At 46.1% G+C, this 21,299-nt stretch overlaps 1 protein-coding gene across 1 annotated transcript in view; it reads left to right on the top strand.

Moving 5' to 3' along the window:
- NOL6 (nucleolar protein 6) overlaps positions 1 to 21,299 on the top strand; it is a 530,178-nt gene that overhangs the window by 256,374 nt on the left and 252,505 nt on the right. The window contains exon 19 of the mRNA XM_085628873.1: positions 3,009 to 3,172. Coding sequence (XP_085484999.1) covers positions 3,009 to 3,172 — 164 coding nt within the window. The remainder of the gene's footprint in view (positions 1 to 3,008; positions 3,173 to 21,299) is intronic.

Here is a 21,299-nt window from a genome sequence, read left to right on the forward strand (position 1 = left end):
CAAAGTCAAGTCAGCAGATAGGCCCGAGACATCCTTGGACCTTTCCGGCGATTTATGCGACTCACCAGGGGATCCCTTTGTCTGCGCATAGCGGTCCATGTTATTAGCCTGGGTGTAAACTCCCCGCCGGGTATTCTTGGGTTTCTGCTTGTCTCCGTCCAGCCTCGCCGCCATCGTCTGGTGACCACTGAGATCGGCACCTGCCAGCACAGGAGTAGGGACCAGGTAGCTAATTCAAGGGACCACAGCCGTCACGGACTGTATTTGAATTTAAATTTGAATTTAAAAACATTTCTATAGCGCACTTTTACCAAGCGGTTTCTTGGCGCTGTTGGATTGTGAGAAGCAAGCAGGAGCAGAGGGGAATTTAAGCATTGTAAGCACGGGAAAAGAGAAAAGTTTTAAGACCCTTCCGGAACTCAATGTAGGAAGATGACATACGGAGTTCCGGGGGGAGGGAGTTCCAAAATGCAGGAGCAAGCACTGCGAATTTCGTACCGCCAGTCTTTTTCTTGCTGAAGCGGGGGATGGTTAACAAAGCCTGATGAGTAGACCTAAGCTCTCGTCCAGGTATGTAGGGGGTGATGGCAGAACAGATAAATTCCGGGGCAGTGCCTGTTTTGGCCTGGAAAGTAGTGCAGCCAAGCTTGAACAGAGCACGCTCTTTCACCGGCAGCCAGTGCAAGGCCTGCAGTAGGGGAGTAGCTCTATGGTATTTGGGCAGGCCGTGGATCAGACGGGCAGCCTGATTCTGCACTAGCTGCAAACGGCGAGTGGCGTAGGCTGGAGCGCCATTATAGATGATGTTCCCATAATCGAGGCGCGAAAGCACCATGGCCATCACTATAATTTTTAGGGCAGGTAAAGAAAAAAAACGAGAAATCTTCCTAATGATTCGAAGGGAAAAAAAACAGGAGGAAACAACTAAATTGACCTGAGAGTGAACAGAAAGTGAGGGATCCAGGAGGATGCCAAGGGTCTTAACCTTAGGAACTGGGAGCGGGGGAACACCAAGTGAGGAGGGCCAATGGGAGGGGGACCAGGGACTGCAACCACCTCTGGTCAGGACTAATTCCGTCTTGTCCGGGTTGAGTTTGAGGTGGTTGCAGTTCATCCAATCCTGGATGAACAGCATGACGGATTGGACATTTGAAGCAGAGGAAGTGGAGTGGGAAAGGTCAAAAATTAGCTGGAGGTCATCGGCGTAATTGAACACCGTGACCTCGAGCTGCTGTAACATAAAAATGAGGGGGTAAATGTATAAATTAAACAAAAGAGGGGAGAGGGAGGAGCCTTGGGGAACTCCACATGCAACCTTACGAGAGGCAGCGGTGAAGCCAGCAAGGTGGACTGCCTGAGCCCTGTCACTCAGGAAGGACTTAAGCCAGGTGAGGGCCAGGCCCTCTATACCCGCCGCCTTGACACGGGTGAGGAGGATGGAGTGGTCCACCGTGTCAAATGCGGCGGATAGGTCTAAAAGAATGAGGGCCTGGGGGACGTTGGTATCAATGCCCTCACGTAGGCTGTCCATCACTGAGATCACTACCTTCTCCGTCGAGTGGAGGGGGCGAAAGCCCGCCTGCCGGGGGGAGAGGCAGTGGTTGGCTTCCACATAGGTGCTCAGGGTGCTGGTTACATGGGTCTCCAAAACCTTGGCCAGGTAGGGTAACAGGGAAATGGGACGGTAATTGGAAGGGGATGAAGGGTCGGCACCGGGTTTTTTTAGAATGGGAATGACTGCCGCAAATTTATGGGCAGTGGGGACCACTCCGGATTTGAGTGAGTCATTTAAAAGTGTAAGGGAAGGGGTAGGGCAGTGTAGGAAGACTTCTCGCAAGATACGAGCAGGGGCAAAGTCTAGGGGGGAACCTGACTTTACCTTTTGGAGCAGGGGAGGAAGTGTAACTGTGGTCAGAGGGGGGAAGGAAGTGAGTTTGGAAGTGATAGCAGGGGGGGAGGGATTAGTGAAGGTGAGGGAAGGGGGGGAGATATTAGCCTTGATCGTTGCGACCTTATCAACGAAGAAGTCGTTGAGGGAGTCGCAAAGCGGTTGAGAAGGGGGGATCGAGGCCGTGGCTCTATTAGACGAGGCAAGCTCATGTACTGTGGCAAAAATCTCTTTAGATTGAGATTCAGCTGCTAGTATCCTGTTTGAGTAAAACAGGGTCTTGGCGTCAAGTATGCTTTGTTTGTATACTTTGAGCACAGAGAGGTAGATGATTTTTTTGGCGGGACTATATTCTCTTCTCCATGCGCGCTCTGCTCTGCGTGCGGCTAATTTCTTCTCCTTGAGATCGGGGGTAAACCAGCGATTGGCAGCATGGGCACGCTTCACCGTGATCCGTCTCAGGGGAGCAAAATCATCGCCTGCCCGGGTCAGCCAGCCATCGAGTAGCCTGTGTATAGTCCGGGATTCAGGCCAAACACTCCACCATCCACGCTCCTCTGGAACATCAAGGTCCCTCAGCCGATGTCAGCAAACAGGTGCGAAAACGAAAGTGAAAGTGCGGGGTACGTGACAGGCCAGGCCCTGCATGCCGCTGTTGTTCACTTCGTACCCGGGCACCTCACCAACTCGAGTTCCGGACCAAGGCAGGAGTAGGCCGTAAACTTCAGATCGCAACCATTCCGGTTCCCCGAGCCCGATTTTGAATTTGGAGAACGGATGGCACCTCTGCTCAAGTTCAGCAACAAAAGCCCGTCGACAAAACCAGGATTGATTCAGGATAGACGTGGGAGGTTGCGGAGGCCCTCGGGAGCCTTGAGCCTACGCGGCCATCTTGGTTACGCGCTAGGCTCCTCCCCGCCAACCTTAATTTTTACCTGCTACTCCTTGAGAAAGTTTGTAGTGAGGTAGTAGAATTGTTGCTTGTTTATTAGTGTGTTTAAGAATGTTTGATAGTTTGACTTAGTTCTTGTAGAGCCTGTCTTAGAATGTCTTTTCAGTTGTTAGTGTTTTCTTTTGTCATGTTGTGTTTATAATGGGTCCATTACATTCTTGTTTTTAGGATGGTTTTGTTTTCCGGATCCAAGTGGCTTATCACCGGGAACCTCATTTCATGAAGGAGTCTATCACCCCAGAGGGCATGTTGAAATACAGAGACACAGACGAATCTCATCAACTTGAAATGGAGACACTGCATCGGCCACATTTGACTAGCACGTTGCATGGGTGAGAAGCAGCTGAATCCTTTGATAAAAATGACAAAATAGTGATGTACAAATAACTAAATGCATGCATAAAACAAATCTCTATTTATTGCAGATGAAACATGTCTCATAATATACCTTTCTCCTGCGAACGATATTAAAATTTCTTCAGAGCTTCATGTTAAACACAGTCCAAGATGCATAGTACTAAGCACTGTCCTGAGTGGACACATGTTTTCATATTTGGAAGAAACAATCCAAGGAGACTCAACTAAGGAAAGAGCTCACCCTTAGATGTTCTGATGGATGTTTTTTCCCTCTGATTCCTCACCTTAAGAATAAACCAGGCACTAGACTATATCTAGAAACTTTCCTCCGCAATAGCTCTCCAGCACTGGCTGGTGGCACCATGTGGCTTCAGCAGCACCTCCTTCTATCCTGGGTGTGATATCCTCATGCTATATATGTCGAAAACAAACTAATAAAGGATGTAATGCATACATTCATATTAGCTACTTCTAATTCAGGCTGCATCCCAGTCCATCATTATTTTGTCCACCATGCCACCTCCGATTTCACCCAGTTATATGCCAGTCAGCCATGATTCTGCTCCCGTGGGAACAGTCTTGTCCAAAATGCTAGGCCAGGTCCCCACTGAACTGGAACAGAAGCAAACCAAAACTTATTTTGGCCTATTGAGCCTCTTCATTCAGGTGTAGCTGCATTCCAGCGATAACGTGAGCGCGGGACTCTTGTCCGATCATACCTGTTGCACTTACGGTATTGCACTGAAGTTAACAATTTGTGGCACTAACTAGCATGCTGTGTTCCTGTTTTTCTGCACCTCATCGATGTGAGTCTGGCATTCTTTTGATGTCTCATCAACCAAATTCCTCAGTTTTTGGCCACCTGTTAAGTCAAATGTCACCTGCTAATGTTTTATGGTTTAAAACTGTTCACGTTGCTGCAAGAAGATATCTGCTCGAGGCATATGAGCTGCAGATTGTACACTTAGCATAGATCGCCATCTGGTGTTGGGCCCGGATGTTTGCAGTTTGTTTTTCTTCTTGGACAGTCTTTGGAAGTCACGAGTTTGGTGACTCCTCCTTCGGTCCGTACTGCGCATGGGCTTCGGCTCCATCCTCAGATTGTTTTTTTCCGCCATCGGGCTCGGATGTGATACTTCGTGCTCCGGCTTCGAACTTCTACGGTTCCAGCCTCGACGGAAAATCCTTGTTTCTTCGAGTTTCTTCATCATCATCTTCATTTCTCGAAGCGGCACTTTCTCCATCCCGTACATTGGCACCGGCCTTCGGGCCCTCCTCGACTCCGGTCCCGGCCGATGGAAAGGACTCCGTTCAAAAAGTGCCCAAAATGTGGGTCTAAATTTCCCCACACCGACCTCCATCAGGTGTGTAATCTTTGCCTCTCTCCAGAACACGAGGCCAGAGACTGCCCCGCCTGTAAGTCTTTTCGATCGAAGAAAACCATCCGGGATCGAAAAGCTCGACGCACCATGGCGCACTCATCGTCTGCAGCTCCACCGGACATCTTCGGAGACGGCGCCGAAGCTTCGGGGCAAATACACACCCAGCAGGAGGAAGACGTCGTCAGCGCTTCCGAGGCCGACGACTCCGACGTGGAGGACATCACACCGGCGCAGCGGGTCGTGAGTACTGTGCCCCCTCCCACCCCCGCGCCCAAAACCAAAGAGACTCGGGTTACTCCCTCGCCTGCCGGCCTGGGCAAAACCAAGACCAAAGCTTCGATCACCCCACCTTCGGGCCCGGTGTCGAAGCCTCCAAAGTCTCACGGCAGCTCGGGATCGAGCCAGCCGACGCCCGGTGCTGAAAAACAGCATCCGGCACCGAAGAAAGTAATATCCAGCTCGGCTCCGAAGCCACCAGTGCCGAAGCCTGGACTCTCGGTGCCGTCCAAACACAAACACAAATCTGTCGGCACCGACGCTCCGGCGCCGAAAACTCCTTCGACGCCGAAAAAACCGGAGGCCCCAAAAAAGCATGGCGCACACAAACCATCGAAGCCCTCGGTTCCGAAATCACCGGTGCCGACGGACGATTCGGCACCATTGGCTCTGTTTACACCAGACCCTTTACAAAAGACTCTGTCCAAAGATCCAAAGACTGGGCTATTGACTTTAATTATCAAGAAAAGACGCCTTGATACTCCGGCTCCTCCTCCACCGCCCAAACGGAAGGACTCTGCTACTTCTCCCCTCAGAGTGCCCTCCCCACTACCGCCTCCCCTACCTCCTCCACCTCCTCCACCCCCTCCCCCTCTCAGGTCTCCGCCATCTTTACCTCATTACTCTCCGACCCCGTCCCCAGATCCGGATGACGGGGACCCGGACAATTACCCGGCGGACGCCCCAATGGATCCCACTCCACCGGGGACCCCAGACCCATGGGAGGATTACAATAACCCTGATGTACCCGATATACCTCAGGACGACCTATACCCATCCAGGCCGTCTCCTCCAGAGGACTCCTTAGGGTTCCATCATTTAGTGCAGAGAGCAGCACACTACCATGGGGTGGACATGCACACTGAACCAGTGGAAGACGACTTCTTACTGGATACATTTGACATACAGGACAAATCCACTTCTATTTTACCCATGCTTAAGGGTGTCACCAAGCATGCCGCAGAGGTGTTCAAAGACCCTGTCAGGGCCAGGGTACTAAACCCTAGAATAGAGTAAAAGTACAAGGCGGCACCCACAGACCCTGCATACATTAAGGGCCCTGCTCCCTTAGATTCCCTAGTTGTCTCTACAGCTAGAAAGCGGGCTAACTCCCAGTCCTCAGGAGAAGCCCCACCGCCAGACAAGGAATCCAAACTCCTAGACGCGTCTGGCAAGCGCACCGCCTCTCAAGCTGCAAAAATGTGGCGCATTGCAAACACACAAGCGCTACTTGCGCGCTATGACAGAGCACACTACGACGAACTTGAGGCTCTTATGCAGCACCTTCCCGAGAAACACAAGCGTAGGGCTCATGAGCTAATACAGGAGGGTAAACTAATTACAAACACCTCCATTAAGTGTGCCCTCGATGCAGCCGACACTGCTTCTAGAGCCATAAATACCAGTGTCCTGCTTCGTCGCCATGCCTGGCTCAGGATCTCAGGGTTTAAGCCTGAAGTCCAGGCGTCCCTACTCAATCACCCCTTTGACCAACAAACTCTCTTTGGGCCCAAGGTAGACGAAGCGTTGGAAAAGATGAAAAAGGACACAGACACAGCAAAGTCAATGGGGGCACTCCAAACACAAGCCTCTAAACGTTCCTTTCGACGCTCCTCCTTTCGTGGCACAGGCAGAGGCTTCTCCACCGATAGCACCTCTACCTCCTACAAATCCCCTCCTCAAAATACCTTTTCAAAGGGCAACCAAAGGGGTGGTTACAGAGGCAACAACAATAAGGGCAGGGGCAAAACTAACACCACCCGTTCTGCCACCCCGCCCACACAATGACTTCCCTCCGCTCCCCCCAAACCATTCCACTCCGGTCGGGGGCAGACTACAAAACTTTATCCACGCATGGAAGTTCATAACATCGGACAAATGGGTGACCCAAATCATTCGGTCAGGGTACTGTCTCGAGCTAACATCTACCCCACCCAATATCCCACCAAGGCACCGTCCAATGTCTCAAGAACATTCCACACTGCTCAAACAGGAGGTACTCTCCCTCCTCCAAAAACACGCTATAGAGCAGGTCCCCATCAATCAGCAAAATCTAGGGGTTTACTCCCTATATTTCTTAATACCAAAGAAAGACGGGACCCTCAGGCCCATTCTGGACCTCCGGCCTCTAAATGCCTACATACATTCAGACCATTTCCATATGGTCACCCTACAACAAGTCCTCCCGCTCCTCTGTCAGGGAGACTTTCTCACAACCTTGGATCTGAAAGACGCATACTTTCACATTCCAATACACCCCTCTCACAGGAAATACCTCAGGTTCGTGGTGGACGGTCAACATTACCAATTCACGGTTCTCCCCTTCGGGGTCACCACCGCACCACGGGTGTTTACCAAATGCCTAGCGGTAGTAGCAGCACACCTCAGACGTCAACACATTCACGTCTTCCCTTACTTAGACGACTGGCTGTCTCGCGTCCTACCACCAATGCGTGCAGCATACAAACAGCACCATCCAACTGCTCCACCAGCTAGGCTTCACGGTGAACTACCAAAAGTCCCACCTCATACCATCTCACACAAAGCAATATCTCGGGGCCACTATAGACACCTCCAAAGGTATTGCCTATCCAAACTCAGCCAGAATCACAAGCATTCAAGCCTTACGCAAAACATTCCTTCCCCAACACTCTCTTCCAGCAAGAGTGTTCATGAAGCTCATAGGAATGATGGCGTCTTGCATCTTTATAGTGCCCCATGCAAGACTCCACATGCGTCCACTTCAAGAGTGCCTAGCACAACAGTGGAACCAGGCCCAGGGTCAGCTGACGGATCTGGTGTTGGTGGACGGCCGCACACATCACTCTCTGCAGTGGTGGAACACCACAAACCTTTCCAAAGGGCGGCCGTTCCTGGACCCGGTTCCTCAGGTGATACTAACAGCGGACGCATCGCTCTCCGGCTGGGGAGCGCACCTCCTACACCTCACAATGCAAGGTCTATGGACGCCACAGCAAAAATCGCTCCACATCAACCATCTGGAGCTCTTGGCGATCTTTCTAGCCCTAAAATCTTTCCAAAAACAGATTTCGGGCAAAGCAGTCCTCATTCGCACAGACAACATGACTGCAATGTATTATATCCAAAAACAGGGGGGGACACACTCTCCCCAGCTCTCCCGCTTAGCCCAGAGCATATGGAGATGGGCAATTCCCCAAAACATCTTTCTCCTGGCACAACACGTTCCAGGCGTACAAAACACCATGGCAGATCTGCTCAGCAGACAAACGCAACAACTACACGAATGGGAACTGCATCCACAAGTTCTTCAGCCATTCTTCCAACAGTGGGGGCATCCTCAGATAGACCTCTTCGCCACCCACGAAAACAAAAAATGCCCAAGCTTCGCCGCCAGATACCCACACCCATTGTCCAAGGGCAATGCGATATGGATGAACTGGTCAGGCAGATTTGCATACGCCTTTCCACCTCTCCCACTAATTCCATTAGTGGTAAGGAAGCTACAACAACACTCCCTCACACTCATTCTAGTAGCTCCGACGTGGGCCAGGCAGCCGTGGTACACCACGCTACTACAACTGTCAGTGGTACCACATCAAAAACTGCACCTATCCCCATGCCTCCTAACCCAGAACCATGGAGAAATCAGGCACCCGGACCCAGCTCAGCTCAACCTGGCGATCTGGCTCCTGAAATCTTAGAATTCGGATACCTTAACCTTCCCCCTGATTGCATGAACATCATCATGGAAGCCAGACGTCCTACCACTAGAGCATGCTATGCCGCAAAGTGGAAAAGATTTGTAATTTACTGCCGTAACAATACAATCAACCCTTTAGATGCATCCATACAGCACATCATATGCTATCTGCTCCATCTTCACAGGTGTAACCTGGCATATTCATCCATACGCCTACACCTAGCAGCGATCGCTGCTTATCTACAAAACAGACAGCATTTATCACTCTTCAGAGTGCCCGCTATTAAAGCCTTCATGGAAGGCCTTAAACGAGTAATTCCTCCCAGGGCACCACCTTCCGCTGTATGGAATCTAAATTTAGTTCATACACGACTAATGGGTCCGCCCTTCGAACCAATGCATAAATGCGAGCTACAGTTTCTCACCTGGAAAACAGCTTTTCTCGTAGCTATCACTTCCCTTAGAAGGGTTGGTGAAATACAAGCGTTCACTATACAGGAACCCTTCATACAAATACATCACAGCAAGGTCATACTTCGCACAAATCCGAAGTTCCTGCCCAAGGTCATTTCCCCCTTCCATCTCAATCAATCGGTGGAATTACCTGTCTTCTTCTCGCAACCTCAATCTGTTGCAGAAAGGGCCTTACACACACTCGATGTAAAAAGGGCCTTGCTATACTACATACAAAGAACGCAACCCTTCAGGAAGACTAAACAATTGTTCGTCTCCTTCTCTCCACCACATAAAGGCAACCCCATTTCTAAATCCGGGATAGCTAGGTGGATTGTAAAATGCATACAGATTTGCTATCAAAAGGCAAAAAGAACATTATCTGTTCCGCCTAAAGCCCATTCTACAAGAAAGTTAGGGGCTTCTATGGCCTTTCTAGGGAATATACCCTTAGATGACATCTGCAAAGCAGCCACATGGTCTACACCGCACACCTTCACAAAACATTACTGTGTAGATGTGCATTCCAAGCAGCAAGCTAGAGTGGGCCAGGCTGTACTAAAGACACTATTTCAAACCACTGCAACGGATACCGGTGGTCGCCGCTAAGGTTGGGTACTGCTATATAATCTATGCTAAGTGTACAATCTGCAGCTCATATGCCTCGAACGGAATATGCTACTTACCAGTATGCATCTGTTCTTGGCATGTAGAGCTGCAGAGTTGTACACGCCCACCCGCCTCCCTGGCTACCTGTATCCGTTCCAGTACATCTTATTTAGATACAACACACATGGGTTTCTCACTGTGATTACTAAGCTCCATCATTTCCCTGTTGGCGAAAAACAATCTGAGGATGGAGCCGAAGCCCATGAGCAGTACGGACCGAAGGAGGAGTCACCAAACTCGTGACTTCCAAAGACTGTCCAAGAAGAAAAACAAACTGCAAACATCCGGGCCCAACACCAGATGGCGATCTATGCTAACTGTACAACTCTGCAGCTCTACATGCCAAGAACAGATGCATACTGGTAAGTAGCATATTCCTTATCAGATCACAAGATATTTGTATGTGGCATCGTGGGTTTGACCAAGACCCTTCGACCTGCAACTGTGGTTTCCCAATGCACCAGAAAGAAATCGGTGAGCAGGATTGCACTTTATTTCTGGCTAGGGTGCTCAAGGACTCCCTAAGTGCTCCCTATTCCCTGCTTCATTTAATAAACCTGATAGGGAGAGGCCCCCAAAGGGAGGTAATGATCTGATCCCGCAGGTTCAACAGTTTAGGAGGCTTTTCCCTGATGATGCATGACTCTATGGATCCTTAGGCTCTGACAATGCTCCCAACGAAGAATGTGAAGCCTAAGGCACTATCGCATGTGCTGTCGCTATGGCTTACGATATTGTCACTGATGCTGCCCTTGGAGCCATTTTATGTGCTTTTATGAAACATTCCAAGTCGATGCATGGGGAAAGACATTTCAGTGAACGACAACCTCCTTCATTCTTAATATATGGATGCTGGTCTCTATATGGGCTTAAACAACAAAAGTGGCCTCGTCACATCTCCAGGATGTGATATCCCTTATCATTCTAGACCTCCTTCCAAAGATGTCCGTTCTTTTTCTTGGGTGAGACGTAAAGCAGTGTTAGAAATACCTGTTCCCACTGCAGAAACAAAATCTAATACTATCATGAAAATGCTGCCAACGTCCTTGTCAGTTTCAGAACCCTTGCTCCCCTTAGGTTTGTGGTTTGTTAAGCTCATCATTCACCCATTTGGTTAGGTTTGTGCTTTTAAGAACCTTGCTCCTAAAGAAAAACCAAAAAACCATTTCAATACGGGGAAAACACGGTTTAACGAGTTAGCAGAGGTTAGTTGTGCTCGTATTGGCTTGTGAAGGTTCTGGTGGGAAGACAAACATATTTTTAAATCTTTCCTGAATAATAATCGGTCAAGTTCTTAAACTAGGTTCAGCTGGAAGGAGACTTCATTTTGAGGCTCCGGCCGCCAATAATTCCCTGCCACTGAGTGTCCTACATTTGGCCTTAGTAACTTTAATAGAAATGTTTTTGCAGCTGTTCAAGTGCGAGACAAAACATAACTGTGTATTTTTGGTCGTTGTAATGTACGTACAATGAATAATAAATTAAAAACAAATCCCTCTTGAACGGGCAGCCAGTGTAATGTAGACAGAGCCTAAAACATATGGTGAGGTTGTTCTCCTTATGAAGATCCTATAAGTAATCAACTTTGGGGGTTGGAATGTAGACCTAGTTGACTCAGTGGCTAAATCTATATTGTTCAGTTTTGGAGCGTGAACCAATATTGTGGTTGGCTCTTACAAATTGAACTGCTAATATAGCCAGTAGCTTGTTTCTTTTCCTCTTATTTAGCTGTGAACTTCCACACCTTTCTCACTGGTCACTTACACTGTGTCATCACATGTAGCATCTATTTGTGTAGTTTTGATTAGAGCGAACTGAAGAATATTAATAAAAGGTGATCTTGTTTTAAAATGTATCATTCATATCTGTATGTCTTTTTTTCATGGGCGTTTGGCACAATTTGGCTGACTTCCAAGTGATCAAACTTTTCTCTTAAGTAAATCCATGGTACAGCCGTTACTCTATTCCATCCAGCCTGGATGCTTAAAATTGATTTTTCGGGAGATGCCAAGGCAACCCCTATGGTCATACCTTGTGATGGTAAACTGCTCTTCAGGAAGAAGGTCGACACCTCCCTGGAGCGCTTTCAGAACAGAAATGTCACAGTCGGCCTCCTAGGCAAGGGCTCAGCAGCATAGCAGATCTTCAGATTCCGGAGCTTTTTAAGACTGCAAATTTGATGACAACAGCAACCTTCTCAGTGAGTGCAGGCTCCCTTGAAGGTAGGGTATGTCTCAAAGACATTAGCTGCTGCAGCAGCAGCTCCAGCCTGCACGGTCTGCAGCTGGATCTGCCGCTTGTAAACTTTTGACTGTCTCCAGTGCCAGCTACTGATAGGGAGATCAGTCTTCCACTTGGTGACCAGTTGAGAGGCTATTACAATTTTTTACTGGATTTTCCAGCTTATCCTTAAGGGCTTTGCCCTTCCATCATCCTAGGCTGCCCTCCTTTCTGAAGTTTGAGCTCTGGGGCACACGCCTCAGTTTTGGAGGAGGAGGTTTTTTGCCTGCGAACAAGGGGGCTATAGAAGCACTGCCTGTGGAGGAAATGGACAATGACATCAGAACCATTTTGGATCTTTGTCTCTTCATTAGACAGGACTAGGTCATAATTCTGTTCCTGAGCCAGGTGCTGCTGGCTGTCAATTCAGGGGGATTGGTTTGAGTCCTTGGATCTCCTGGGCGCCTAATTTCTGCTGCAGGTCCATCTTCTACCCACATAAGAGAAGTAGTGCAGTCAGCACTCCAGTGGCCCGACTCTGCTACCATTGTCAGCCTCCAAGGCTGGTCCTGGAGTACCCCATTTACCGGGACCCCCTTGACCGTGCAGCCAATAGAGGCCAGGTCGCAGCTTTTCTGGGTGGTAATGGCTCTGAAGCGCCTTCAACCCAGCAGTGTCCCACTGCTGCAGGGGCCTATAGGTGGACTTCCACCGGTTGGTACAATCCCAACATTGACTGACCCAGCTGGGCTTCTTCTGCCTACCTTCCACAACCTGCCCAAGCCTCCACTCCTGTACTAGAGGCCTCGTCTGTTCTGACACAGCGCAGGCCCTTAGTCCAGCAGTGCCCACATCAGATCTAACTCCAATGGCAGTTTGTGACCCGGAGCAGACCGATCATGCATGTGTTTAAGATTCCAAGGCGAAGATTACAACTTTGGATGATGAGCCCCACCCTCTCACAGATGGCTGTATTACCATAGGCTGCAAGCCATGTTAGGACCGGATTCAAGGGCTTCAAAAATGATAAGAATACCGACCATGCGCGTCCCTCATTGCAATGACGTAGGCCTTTATTTAGAACTATAGTATGCCCGTGGCAGACCTCTTTGGACTCCCCACTGAGGAGAGTGCCACTTCTGCAGTATTACTCCACAGATCAGCAGAAGAGATGGACCTTCAGCTACCTACTACAGAGACCAGGACAAGGGTCTCCAACCTTTTCTGTAATAAAATCTGCTTTTGTTCAATGAAAATCATCCTGAGCTACTAATAGTAGTGACATAATGGTGCCCACCCCTTTTAAGGGTTGCCATCAGTTAAGTAAAAAACCATTATCAATTTGGAATGTTTCTATATGGGTAATGCATAAAAAACCATAACTGCAATCACCCTCGGCACCAAGGTAATAATGAGTAATAAATCTCTTCAAGTCAAATGACAGCTTTAAATACATTTAAAAATCCAACATTTTTTTAAAAAAAAATCAGCTTATGAGTTATGAAAATACACACATTTCTGTTTCGAATACATGCTTTTGTTCTTTTGGTATACATCTAATAATTCAACCAAGCAAACGCTGCTATTATAATTGGCTGAGCTGCACCCAGAGGAGCTACTCCCAGGTACCTGGAGAGCTGCTGGTAGCTCATGAGTCCGAGACACCTGGACTAGGACAAACCTGCTGACAAAAATCTTGCTACTTCAGATCCCTTACTGCCTTTTAAAAAGTCCCTGAGTGAAACCCTGATGGTGGCATGGTCTAAACGGTGTTCAGCTCCTTCCGTAAGTCAGCCAGTAGCAAGGCTTCATACAACCAACCCTCTGGATCGGGTCTTTTTGACTGCGCACCAGACTCCCAAGAGTAGTTCAAGCTTCTTGCAAGGTGAACCCCACTGCAATCCCTACTGCGGCACCACATAGAGAGCCAAAGTATATCAATACATTTAGGAAGAAGGTCTTTTCTTCTGCTAGCTAGGCCCTAAGATCCATGAGCACAGCCTGTCTTCTGTGAAGTTGCACGCCTGCACTTTGGGATGTGTCCAGAGATTTGGCTGGCCATTCCTGAAGAATTTTGGAATGTTTTCACTCTTCATGTCTTAAGAGGCACCCTGATTATAACAGACAGTGAACATCGGACTAAAGGGACCATTGTTGTGATCAGGCATCATGCCTGGTTGAGAGCCAGAGGATTTTTAGTGATGTGCAGGCATCTCTTATGGATAAACTATTTAAATTGGTGCAGGCTTTTTGGCAAGACCATTCTATGCTGGTACACTTTAAAGACACCCATGTTACCACACTTTAGGTTTGCTTTCTCCAGTGTATCGTATTCATCAGTGACACCGAAAATTCAGATGGTGCTCTTCAGGCCTTGCCTATTGCCAAAGGCACCTCTCCCAACTTTTAGAATAGCCAACACACCCCTTCCACAGTTCAAGATGATGTGGCAGTGGCAAAGGTAGTGAGCACCACCAGGGACAACAGAAGTCAGTCAACGATGGCTCTTCCTTGGCATCTGCATGAAAATCTTTATGTCCACCCCCAACTCAGAATGCTGTTTTAGCACGGAGGATTGGAGTGGCCAGGCGAGAGAGAAAATGATTTGGGGAAGGAATGGCACGGAGAAAGATCTGAAAAGGAAAAATAAGGCAAGCCAACTATGCTTGATTCTTGAATTATTATACTCCACAGATAACCAATGCTACTCTCTGAAATATGAACGCGTTATAAAAGATAGATGCTGTCCTCAAGACAATGAACTTTTGTTCTGTGCTTTGTGTTTTTTTGCCAGAAAAAGAGAATATCATTGACGACAGTAGTCTTATCAACCATGCAACTCTCACACACGTCACTAAAAAGCACACAAACCATACACATACCACAGTTTGTCTTTCACTGAGGACTGGTCATGAGCAGAGCGCAATAGTCAACTTTTCAGATGAGTCACTGGGAATAAATGAGTATTAACCAAAATAAGCCCATGAATCCTGTTTCACTTTAGGTGACTTCGTGTAAATAATTCCATCTAAGTGAAGAAACGCGTTATGTTCAGGCAGGTTGAAACTCTCTAAGGATATCTAAGATACACCCGCCGAAGTGGGCAGAGAACTGAATACTGCTAATAAGGTACATTTGTTACCAGGAAGACCTGACCGGTCTGCACAAGACTCCTCGCATCCAGACATACCTGCTCACATTCACTCAGTCTTCTTGTGCTGTTACTTCTCCCCGCCGGTGCCAATAACTTAAGAGGTTCCTATCTTCAGCAGAGAGGCTGAATAGTGAGCGTGTACTCCTGGGCGGGGCCGCTCTTTATACTGAAGCTATACCCTATATGGCCGCTGCACCGGGGCACTTGGGAATGTTGTCCAGGTTGACTATGCTGGGTATTGAAAGGAAATAAGGCAGCAGTTAGTGGATACCTAGACTAGTGCATACCTAGTAGACCCATGCACTTTCTGACAAGATAGTTCTTTACAACACGGGGGACCTGCCATGTAGGGGATGGGAACCGGGATTGAAGCGGGCCCTAAAGTGGGCACCACCGTGATATTGACAAAGGCTTCTTCCTCTTTCCATGCCACAGCTGCAGGTACACCGCTTTTTGATTCTGTCTATGGTCTTACTTAAACTGATGGAGGCAGTATTTGTTTTTCATTCCTGAGTAGCGTGCTATAACTTCAGACCAGTTTGGGGGGGGGGGGGGGTGAGGGGGGTGGGGGCGGCTGCAGTTCGTTCAACAATGAATTGAATTTAAGAGCCTGTGCATCGTTCACCGAGCCTTCTGGAAAACGGGCGCCATCATTAATCAATCACTGATCACCCCCTACCTCCCGAACAGACAGCTCAGATCAACTTCTTCCTTTCTTGTCACAGTCCCCAGGATTAAGAGAGTCAGATGTGGGGGCCGTTCGTTTGATAGAGATCAGGGTGCATAAAATATCCCTACTTCCACGGATAGAGTAATTTCACAGTTACACGCACATACACTCATCATACACTAGGGCCCATTTCACTAACATACGCTCAAATACTCTACCAGCACTGAACCTGTGGAAAGAAAACTCCCAAACACCGTGCATCTATATCGAGGTCGATAAGACCTGGTTATTGTAACTGTCCTGAAACATGATCTAAACAATCTATACAACAATAATCAAAATAGAGTACTCAATAATTGACAAGAAATAATAACCAACACCGTATTCAAAATTATAATGCTTTATCTAAAATTAGTCAAAGAAAATCAATCAGAATAAATCATTTTTCTCATAATTACCTATTCTAGCTAAATGTCAGAATGGGTCAGGACAGGTCTCTCAGTAAAAGTCTCCCGAGTCGCCGTCCTCACAGCGTAGATCCTCACCAACGCAGGTTTGGGAAGAAAATGGCAAAGTGGCAAAAACCCTCTCTAGGCTAACAATTTTTATAGTATTTTAAACAAAGGAAAGCAACAAAAAGTATTCATCGCGTCCGCTGAACCTCTGAGCAAAGCGAGAAGGAAAGGATGTAGCATCGCTACATTTGGAAAATCTCCGCTCAGGAAAATCACAAAAATAAAAAGACAGGACAGGAACCAAAAATAAAAAGTAACTTTTAACATCCACATTTCCTCGGCGATGACACAATGAGCTCAGAGTTCATTCTTTATGGCTCCTTTGTCCTCCAAGGCTGTTCCGATACATCTGGAAACTCGCCCAGAACTGCTGCTGTCCTCACGGAAAGTTTTAACCAGGCAAGGACTGTGGTCAGATGTCTCGTGACCATATTCAGCAAGGCCCTCCCATCACAAATCACTCACTCGAGGCCAGGCTGCAAACGGCAGCCATTTTCCGCTAGGCCACAATAGACCATCTTAATTGAAAGAGACAAAAACAACGTTACCACAGCATAGTGATTAAACAGTGTTAACCCCACTAATACCCTTATGTGTATGTAATTATCTAGCCTTTGCAACACAGAAAAGCATTAATTCGAAAGCGTTTTGTGCTTTAAAATAAACAGCACTCAGCAACATTTAAACGTGCACATTATTATTAATAGGCATCACATACGCGTCCCCACGTGTAGTTCTCTCTTGTTAATACGTACATTTTGATAAGTAAAAACACTTACACAAAACCAATAATTAATGATTATTAATGTTAATTATGACAAATAGACAAACCAGAGCTTAAAAAGCCAATAGATTTTCAACAGAAAATTCTGCTCTAGCAATCCCCCCTTTGGTGATTTTATCACCAAATAACCCAAAAAAAAATGTTGTGAAAATGTAATCCCATTTTAGGAGAAATTGGAAATGTCTTTTCCTCCTTACACAACACTACACACCAGACACTCTTTCATCATCCCTCTTTGTTTCTAAGTAGACACTCTCCCTCAATTCTTCTAATTCAATTTCTTGTGGTTCTCTTTTCAACCTTTTATTTCTCTTCTCATTATTTCTTTTAATTAATTTCTTTTTCCCTCCACTGTTTTTACAACACAAACACACCAATCTGAGTATCAATAAAGCAACAATTATACAGGTTAAAGGAAACAATATCTTACCTATAATAGTACTACCTATTTTTGCAATAAAACTCTTAACAGCTATCACCTTATTAGCTAATTTAGTCCAGATACTTTCAGCTTCAAGTGGTACTAATTCTTCATGCAAATCAGTAATATTTTTGATATAGACCTTCAGGTCTTTACTTTCGTCTGGAATGTAAGTGCAACAATGTTGAACTTTCAGCATTCCACAGACTCCACCCTCCTTGGCCAATAGAATATCAAGGGCAAGTCGATTTTGCATAGACATGGCACGTACGGCAATCAATTCCGTATTCACCAAAAGAAACCCTCCAGCGGTATTTGGCGATAAGCGATCCACCACTGTTGACAGTTTCCGAATCCCATAAGCATTCAAAGAAATTCCCACTGCTGGAATTAAAGCTCCAAAAATGTCACCTACTATTTCAGACCAAGTTTCTCTCTTGAAACGCATTAGTAAATTAATATGTTCTACATCTTCTATTCTATCTATATGAAAGATCTTTGGAAAGACCAGGCCCACATAACACGTGCCATACCAATGGTCAGGCAACTTGTAATAAGCCTTGTTCCCACAAACATAGTACACTCCTGGGAAAATTGTATCTTCTCCACCTCTGAAACCCCATCCTGTTGCAATGAAGTATGTATCATGACATTCACTAGTCCCAACAAAATATGTATCATATTGGGATTTCCTTCTTGTAATGCACAGCTTACCCTTCTGTGGTGCATCTAGAGCTAAAGTTGGACTAGCCCCATTTCTCAATTCTTTTCCCATCTCAATGTCCCAAATTGTCTCACTCACTTTATATTTCCCTGCTTTCTCATGCATGCTCAATCTCCTTTCCTCCACCATATCTAGGAAAGCTTTGTCCTCTTCTTTCAGACTGCAAGTTAAATTATTCTTAAAAATGTAATCTAATGTTAATTCTTCTTTCTCAATAAAAATCTCACCAAAAATGTTAGCTTCTTTAGCTGGATTCAGCTCTTTGTTCATTGGCAAGTGCCCAAAAATACTATCTTTGTTAGACATCTTATAATCTATTTTCCCTAACAAATAAAAAACACTACTTAATACACTACAAGAAATTCCATACGTAGCTGGTAAATGATGATAAGTAACACCCTCTGAAACGGATGCAGGTAATTGCATACAAACGTAGCAATCCCTAACTTCCATTGTTTTCACATATTCGTACAACAACTTTGAAAAAACATTACTAGAAAAATCATTAATTGACCTATCTTTATGTAAGTATTACTAATTCTAGTTGGAACTACTTTTTGTGAACCCTTCTCTGTATTTGTCACATTCTCTGTATGCATCTCAAATGTACCTATTGTAACTCTAAAAGTAACTAATAAAGCTAAAACACCCCATAGTAGCATTAATAATCCAGTACAGCAGCAGCACATTTTACACCATCGTCTTAAGAAGGCACATCTACTTTGATTATTCTCCATGTTAGCCATTTTACTACTTTGACCGTGTCTTTTGACTTAGCCTCTACTACTCCACTACTTGAGACGCTAAAATTCTGGATTACTTCAAACAATTAATTTCAGTTTTTCTTCTTCTTTTCACTTTCTCCAAGTGATTTCTTCTGTTCACTCAATTTGGATATTCATCACTCTTTACTTCATTTTCTTCAACATCAAATTGTATTAGATCTCCAACGATATCCTCAGTATCCGACTTTTCATCAATGTCAGTCAAGATTACTTTCAGGATTTCACCAGTATCTTCCTCAACCACTTCTCGTACGGTCTCCTCTGGATTTCCTTGACTTTCTGCCTCTTCACCTTCAGACAGTGCCACGTACGTCCATTCCGGCGACCTATACTTCTGGTTAGGTTTTCTTATCCTTTTGATCTCTTCTGGTTCTTTTGACACTTTTCTCTTTTCACCTCTTGCTGGATTTTGACTCGACACCTCATTCACTTGTTCAGCTTTCGAGTTATTTGCTCTTATCAGTCTATATCTCAGCCTCTTTATTCTGTTGTTAGGCCAAAGATCTCCTCTTACAACCTTTTTCGGTCTTGTTTCTGTATTATTTCTCTCTCCAATCCAAGTTCTCTTTCTCAGAACTCGACCCTCTGATTTCTCATTTTCACTTTCATCCGATTCTGTTTCAAATGCCTCTGGTTCTTCAGCAGTTTTCTTTTGCTCCACAGTCTTTTTCACCACTGTTTGAGACTTCCCTACTTCTGTCCCTCCTCGGGTCTCCGACACGCAATCTTCTTGCTGTCTACTTGTCCCTTCACCTAGCTTGTCAAGAATGTTCCCTACACCTCCTCGGGGGTCTTCCGCAATCTGTCCCTCTCTATCTTCTTCTGACCCTGCTTCTTCAGGTACAATCTCAAGTGGTTCTTCAATCTCCTCCTCTTTTAATTCAGGAGTAGTTTCTGTGGAATTGCTCTTTTCTTTCCTCTTTCTTTCACTGCTTTTCGGAACTTCAGGCTCTTTTACAGAATCTGATCTCCTTTCTGAAACTCTCAATGGTTCTCTTGAAGCCTTTTCTGCTTCTTTTCTCACTGGTTCTGTATCTTCATCATCACTGGAGTCTGACTCTTCAAAATACTCCTTACCAGTCCCATCCTTTGGGTTTGGAACTCTGAGTATGACTCGCATGTACCCAATTTTTCACTCCAGCACACTTTACTGCAGTTGTCGTAGTTAAAATGACTTGTCTCGGCCTTCCCCACCTTGGGACCAAGCAATTTCTTCTTCTGTGCACCTTAATCCTTACCCAGTCCCCTGGACTCAGATCATGAGCTTGCTTCTTCTCAAGTGTGGTAGCTTCTTCTCCAACCTGGTGAAACACAGAATGAACTGCGTCAGCCAGGCCTTTACAGTAATCCAAAATCATGTCATCAGTTATTGTCATCAACTTATTGACAGGTACATATGCATGTCGCATTGCACGTCCCATTATTATTTCGTGCGGACTTAAACCAGTAGTTCTATCTGGAGTAGATCTAATAGTCATTAACACTAGAGGCAAGACATCTGGCCATTTCATGCCAGTGGCTAAACACATCTTACCAATCCTGTTCTTGATTGTGCCGTTTATCTGCTCAACCACACCAGAAGCCTCTGGTCTGTATGCACAATGTAGCTTCTGCTGTATGCTCAATGCTTCACAAATTAAACCCATGAGTTCATTATAGAAGTGTCCACCTCTATCAGACTCAATCGTTACTGGAAACCCGTACCTAGGAATCAACTCTCTTAACAGTAACTTTGCCACTGTTATTCCATCATTTCTCCTAGTCGGATAGGCCTCCACCCATCTTGAAAACAAACAGACTACCACTAGAACATACCTCAGTCTGTTCACTTGGGGCATTTCAATGAAATCAATCTGCATTCTTGTAAAAGGAACTCCTTCTCTGCCTATTGTTCCCAGACTCACCACTGTCTTTTTCCCAGTGTTAAATTGCTGGCAAATCAAACATCTCTGACAGATGCTTTCTGCAATTGTCCTGAACTTTGCATTGTACCAGGTCTGCTTAAAAGACCTGATCATCGCATCCCTTCCCAAATGTCCCTGGCCATGATACATTCTTGCCATTGTCGACAGCATGGAGTTCGGCATTACTGGTCTGCCATCTCTATAGACCCAAACATGGTCTGTTTCTCTTGGGGCACAACCTGCCTTAATCCAGTCTTTCTTCTCTTCCTTTCCTGCCTCATCCTGCAACTGTTTCACTTCATCCCATGTCTCTAAGACATTAGTAAACATCACAGAACAAAAAGACATTTCACCCTCTCGTTCCCGATTAATAGATTGATTGTTTTTGGCGCAATATTGAGCAATGTCATTGGCATATCGATTTCCAACTGTCACAAAATCATCTCCTTGTCCATGAGCAGCA

Source organism: Triturus cristatus, chromosome 2_1 (genome assembly GCF_964204655.1).
Source record: "Triturus cristatus chromosome 2_1, aTriCri1.1, whole genome shotgun sequence".
In the NCBI taxonomy this organism is placed as follows: domain Eukaryota; kingdom Metazoa; phylum Chordata; class Amphibia; order Caudata; family Salamandridae; genus Triturus; species Triturus cristatus.